The 6,755-nt window shown below is 34.2% G+C and overlaps 1 protein-coding gene across 1 annotated transcript; it reads left to right on the top strand.

Moving 5' to 3' along the window:
- Positions 1–316: 316 nt before the first annotated feature.
- LOC142616543 (protein FAR1-RELATED SEQUENCE 5-like) lies at positions 317–5,225 on the top strand. The gene is made up of 2 exons (XM_075789370.1): positions 317–791; positions 2,863–5,225. The coding sequence occupies exons 1-2, from the start codon at positions 317–319 to the stop codon at positions 5,223–5,225; spliced, it is 2,838 nt and encodes a 945-aa protein (XP_075645485.1).
- The last annotated feature ends 1,530 nt before the right edge of the window (positions 5,226–6,755 follow it).

Raw genomic sequence — 6,755 nt, 5'->3', positions numbered from 1 at the left:
ATGGATAGGTCATTAACAAGTTGCTTAATTCCAAAAGACCAAGTCATATAGTTTGGAAAAACTCGTTTTTTTTTCAACATTAAATAAAACAAACAAGAGAAACCAAGCTTTTGGCTCCTCTATATATATTGCCAAGGCCAAACATCCAAGTCATAACATCATTAGTCCACCAACTACTTCAACATTATTTCTTTCCGTTCTCATATCCTTTCCCACAAAGCGCTTACTCATATATATCATAGTACATATTCTATATATCATCCACAAAGCCTTATATACCTATAGTTCAACATTTCATCTAAAGAGTACAATCTCCATGGCTAATCTTCATGAGGTTGATCAGCTGCCCGAAGGGTATCTCTCAGATGACGGAATGGTAGTCTTAACTACCACTCCGGCGACAAGCACCGAGAATTCAACCATTTTGGGTGCTAAAAATAATGATATGCATCTATTAGGTCAAGGTAAACTGCTTCAAAGAAAGGTGAACGACAACTTGGATGACGACTACCGTAAATTTGAAGGGAATAAGGTGGGAAAATCAGTTCATAGAAGGTTGCTTAAGAAATTAAATCAAGGGGCACCCCAAGTGAACCCGCATCAAATGAAATTTCGAAGCATTCAACGGAGTTTAAGCATTAAATCGCCACGAACACCTCCAATTAAAAAGGGAGATGAACTGAAATTGAATCTTGAGCGTTTCAAGATACGGACTATAATCATAAATGGAAGTGTTGAACAACATGACCAAGCAGGCAACGATGGTGGTCAAGGTGCTAATACTAAGTCCGGTAGCTCTACATAAAGCATTGGATAAAAACAGCAAGATCAAGGACATCGATGACTACTGCCTTTCATTTAAATAGATAGTAAAAGTTCCTGTTAACATAGTACCCTTAGGGTTAGGGTATTCGTTAATAGACCAATTTATGGATATTTTTTATACTATTTTCATAAAAAATATAAAAGCTGTCAAAAAAATTAAATATTTCAATTTTCTTTTCCAATAGAAAAGTTTTTATAAATATCTATAAAATAATATCCTAAGCGCATTCATTAAATTTTCCCACGGATGAAGTACTTGTTCTATAGGGATTTTTCTTTTGACAATCTGATAGATTTTTTCTTTCCTCTATTAAAGAGAAGTAGCTGTATTGCAACTTGCACTTATTTAGCCCTTGAATTTTCAGGGAGGAATATACTAATCAACAGTACACGTACATGCATGCTATTGAAGATCAATTAGGATTGTTTTCTTTTCTGGGTTAATTTCTTTTAAGATTGCAGCTTTACAGAAAAGTTTTGTGGATTTAATTTATATGACCCTCGTAAATACTTGCCTTATTCAGGAGGGCCTAGAAATCTGTTTGAACAAAAACCAATATTTTGGCCCAACAACATCATTTAGTTTTTTTTTTTTTTTTTTTAAGATAGAGTTTGAATCTAAATCCATTATTCAACCATAAGAAATTTTCCAATTAAAATATAAGATGGGTTCAAGTTACACCTGGAGTTACACCTTTTTTAAACCATTAGATCGGAGTAGATCTAACGGTTAAAAAAAGATCCACTTTAATTCTAATATCTTTAATAGATCTCATTAAATATTCCTTATTTATTGTATCTCTAGACCCAAAAAAAAAATTACACGTATGACTCACTTTCTCTCTACGTTTAGTCTCACGTTTGTCTCTCCGTTAGTCTCTCTATTTTCTAACCTGCGTTCTCTCTCTCTCTCTATCTCCTCCTCCATTGCTCCTCCACTTCCACCTCTATATGTTGCCGGCAGAAAAAAATAAAAAAACCCAAGCTGGACTGTTTCTCTTTGTAAGTCCTTTGTTTTTATTTTTCCTTTCTTTTCAGTTGAGAGTGCGCTTTTTTTTTTTTTTTTTTTTTTTTTGCTGGTCTGACTCTATGTGTTCTACGTGAAGCCAAGCTTAATCCTATTGAGATAAAATCACCATTGGTTGCTGCCTGAAAAAAAAAAAAAAAAAAAAAAAAAAAAAAAAAAAAAAAAAAAAAAAAAAAAAAAAAAAAAACTGCTAGAAAATTTGTAACCTGCGTTCTCTCTCTCTCTCTCTCTCTCTCTCTCTCTCTCTCTCTCTCTCTCTCTCTCCTCCTCCATTGCTCCTCCACTTCCACCTCTATATGTTGCCGGCAGAAAAAAAAAAAAAAAAAAAAAAAAAACCCAAGCTAAACTGTTTCTCTTTGTGAGTGCTCTGTTTTTTTTTTTTGCTGGTCTGACTCTATGTGCTCTATATGAATGCGTATTGAAGTTTTGACTCTATGTGTTCTACGTGAAGCCAAGCTTAATCCTATTGAGAGAAAATCACCATTGGTTGCTGCCAGAAAAAAAAAAACTGCCAGAAAATCACCGTTAGCTCATAGCAATTGCAGGTTGGTTCTCTTCTCTCAAGGTCATTGTTCTCTTTCTTTATTTATTTTTAATGTAATTCTTTATTTGGGTTTTTCTTTATCGATTAATTTGTTTGCTAAGAAAGTAGAATCCTTTCTTTTTGTGAGTACTCTATTTGGTATCAAAAGAAATCAAACCAAACTGTTTCTATTAATCTGTTTGGTACGCTTTTTCTATTTTTCCTTTCTTTTCTGTTGACTGTCTACATTGCTCCTCTACCATTGTTCTATGTTGCTGCCAGAAAAAAAAAAAAAAAAAAAAAAAAAAAAAAAAAAAAAAACCCAATCGCGTTAACGTATTGTGAGTGCTCTGTTTCTATTGGGAGTACAATTTGAGTGTTGGATTATGATTATGTACATTTTTATATCTTTGTCATTTTAAAAAATTTTATTTAAAATGTTTGCATATTTTTTATTTGTGTTCATTATTTGTATTGGTTCTTATAGTTACTAAATCACAAATGAAACGTGAAGAGTTATATAATGTCCTAAACAATTCGAGATCATCAGAGCAAGAGTTACCGCTTGAAGATTTTGGTGATTGTGAGTTGAAATCCAAGCCATATGTCGGAATGCAATTTGACTCCCTTGATGATGTTGAAACTTTTTACAAAGAATTTGCCAAAAAAGAAGGTTTTGGAATCCGTATTCGTACGAGTAAAAAAGCAGCCAGAAGTGATAATGTAACAAGTCGTATTTATGTATGTTGTAGTGAAGGGCGGCGCAAAACAAAAAATGCATTAGACAGTGGTTTGAGCAGAGATGATGAAAACAAGGCCCGTAGAAGTTGCTCAAGTCTTAGAACCGGATGTGAAGCAATGCTTAGAGTCATGAAGAATAATAAGTTGCAGAAATGGGTTGTGAAGGGATTTGACAACAACCACAATCATGGTATTATTAGTCCGAAAAGTGTGTCATACCTCCGATGCCACAAAAAAATGTCTACTGCTGCTAAGAGTCTAGTTGAAAAATTTGGTGAAGAAGGTCTTCCAACAGGCAAAGTTGCTATGATGTTCAATGTAGGTGACCAGACATTTACAAGTAGAGATTGTTGGAATCACTTAAGAGATGTTAGGGGAAAAAATCTAGATGTTGGAGATGCCTCAGCTGTCCTTGATTATTGCCAAAAACAACAAGCTCAAAACTCCAATTTCTTTTATGCAATTCAATGTGATGGTGTTGGCCATATGGTTAATTTTTTTTGGGTGGATGCGCGATCAAGAATGGCTTATCAATACTCTGGGGATGTAGTGACATTTGACACAACTTACAAAACAAACAAGTATGATATGCCATTTGCTCCTTTTACGGGGTTAAACCATCATTGTCAATCAATTTTATTTGGTTGTGCATTGTTGCAAGATGAGACAGGACAAACTTTTGTGTGGCTGTTTGAAACTTGGCTTCAAGCAATGTGGGGGAAGGAACCAAAATCTATTATTACGGATCAAGATTTAGCCATGGGTGCAGCTATTGCAAAGGTATTCCCAAGAACTCGTCATCGTCTTTGTCTTTGGCATATTAAGAAGAAATTTCTAGAGAAACTTTCTCATATATATCATAAGAAGTCAATATTCAAACGTGATTTGAAGAGATGCATACGTGAGTCACCTAGTGTGGAAAAATTTGAGGAGGCTTGGAAGAGCCTAATATTGACTTATGGCTTGGAGAGAAATGATTGGCTTGAAGGATTATATAATATTCGAAAGTCATGGGTACCGGTTTACAATAGAAATACTTTCTTTGCAAGAATGAACACTACCCAGAGAAGTGAAAGTATCAATGCGTTCTTTGACTCCTTTGTTAACTCAAGAACTACATTAAAGGATTTTGTGGTCAAATTTGCAAAGGCAGTGGACAGTCGTTATAAGAAGGAAAGGAAGGAAGACTTTGATTCAAGACATAAAACACCTTCTTTGGTAATTGGCTCAAAAATAGAGCATCAAGCTGCTTCTATATACACGAGAACCATATTTAGCAAGTTCCAAAAAGAATTGGTGAGTAGTAATCACTTTACAAAGGAAAAGGTTGAGAAAAATGGAACTTTTTATAGGTACAAAGTAATAAGTTTCTTTGATCCAGATGATGCATTTATTGTGAAGCTGAACTTGGAATCAAAAGTTTGTGAATGTGATTGTCAACTTTTTGAGTTTATGGGAATTGTTTGTAGGCACATGTTATTAATCTTCCAGGTTAAAAATATTTTTCAGATTCCTAGCCACTACATCCTACAACGTTGGACAAAAGAAGCAAATAAAGAACTCAAAAGTGTAGAATATAGATCAAGCTTTGAGGATGAGCATCATATGTCAAGAGCCTTACGAAGCATCCATGTTTGTCAACGTGTAAGTCAATTGTCTTACCTTGCTGAAAAATCTGAAGATATATATAAAATGATAATCTCAGAATTAGACCACACCCTTAAGAAAGCTTTTGGAATGGAAAATGAACTGTTGGAAGATAAGGAAGATGATGAAATGGATATGCATCACAAGAGTGGTGAATCAGCTGACATTGTTGAAGTAGAAGACTGCTCTGTCATTGTTCCTTTGAATATAAAAGATCCACATGTATCACAAACCAAAGGTCAAAAGAAAAGTACTGAGAAACAGGGTCCTGGTGGGAGAATTAAAGGTGGGCTTGAAATATCCTTAGCTCGTGCTATGACAAAAAGACGATCTTGTCAACTTTGTGGGGGTTATGGTCATAATCGTCGTACTTGTAAACAATATAATGGCGAAGGAAGTGATTACCAAGATGAAGAAAACATTACAGAGGTTGATGATAATGATATTGATGATTTAGCATAAAGTGAGTTCTTTCATTATATTTTTCGAGTCTTTTTTTTTTAAGAATTTTTTATTGTAATAATATATATCTCATGTTTCAAATTTACTTATACCTTTTTTTGTTCCAGTGTAGGTACATGTGACTGAAGAGAATCACAAAATGATCATTCCTTGGTGGAACTATGTTTAAGGACCTATGTTGTTAATCATGATGAAATAGTTTTATTTGATTTTTTGTTTTGTTTTTTAAGGACCTATGTTGGAATACTGTTTTTGCTTCAATTTAATGTCATTAACAATGTGTTTTTAAGGACCTATGTTGGAATATTGTTGTTTAAGGACATATGCCTCTTTCTTTCTTTTTTCCAGATTTTCTACTGCCCACCTCTTGTTTTGAGGGGTTACCTACAGCTTTGTGTTTGCTTTTTTAATAACAGTTTCTTAGGGATGGTCTATCTTTGTTTGTGGTTCTAAATAACAGGTAGTACAGCTGTTTTAAGTTACTGCATTAGTGGTTCTGCACTGTCTACTACACTGTTCACAGTTTACTGCACTATTTACTGCACTTACTGCACTGCATTAGTATAGCTGTTTGTTTACTGCACTGCATTAGTATAACTGTTTGTTTACTGCACTGCACTGCACTGTTTGTTTCTGCACTGCATAAGTTACTGCATTAGTGGTTTTATTTACTGCATTATGGTTTTATTTAAGGCACTTTACTGCACTTTAAGGCACTGAATATTTGATGTGTTACGCATAATGAAAACAATACAATCCCATTGTATAATTATTTAATATTTTAATTTAAGTTATTGATTAGTGTGATATTCATAAAGAGTTGCATAATGTGTAACTTGGTTAACTTGGTCCTATCATACCTATGAATCTTAGTTAGTCTACATATCCTTGATAGCAACCTGCGGTATATACCTTGATCCTTCCCATTCTTCATCATTGCAACATGGGAGTGCCACCCCTATGAAAAAGTTGACAAATCCATATCTTTTCAAATAGGCCTAAAGAGTTAAAAGAATTGATTCACGTAAAATGCAAGTTCAATTTGCTTTCCTTAGCCAAATTTGACACGACTTCCAATAATTGAAGGGTCCCTTCACCATAACTATGTTAATCATGAGAAGTTGTACCTATATCAATGGTATTGTGACTGTCATTTAGTCTCCATCAATCATGGGAATTCAATTGGGATGACTATAAAACCAAACCAAACCAGTAAATTTGATGCATTTAACTATAAACAAGTGTGCTTATACAAAACTTTAGACATATAATTACAAATAGTTCAAGAAGTGTTGTAACCCCACATTTGAACGACTGTAGACTAGTTCAAAAGTGAATTAATGTGGAACTAGTCTCTACAAACAATCAGATCATTACACATGTATATAAATCACAGGTAGTATAGCTGCTTTAAGTCACTGCACTGTCTGCTCTATTTACTACACTTTTTACTGCACTGTCATTTAGGTAGTCTTGGCTTGAACTCTTCCAATGCACTGTTACGGCATTCTGCCACTCTGCCTCAGTCTT

The sequence above is a fragment of the Castanea sativa genome, chromosome 11 (assembly GCF_040712315.1).
Source record: "Castanea sativa cultivar Marrone di Chiusa Pesio chromosome 11, ASM4071231v1".
NCBI classification, from domain to species: Eukaryota; Viridiplantae; Streptophyta; class Magnoliopsida; order Fagales; family Fagaceae; genus Castanea; species Castanea sativa.
The sequence above is the reverse complement of the archived record's forward strand: the minus strand, read 5'-3'. Positions and strand labels throughout refer to the sequence as shown.

Coding starts and splice junctions, on each gene's coding strand:
- LOC142616543 (XM_075789370.1), top strand. CDS start 317: ATGGCTAATCTTCATGAGGTTGATCAGCTGCCCGAAGGGTATCTCTCA. Junction 792..2,862: donor AGGTGCTAATACTAAGTCCG/GTAGCTCTACAT, acceptor TGGTTCTTATAG/TTACTAAATCACAAATGAAA.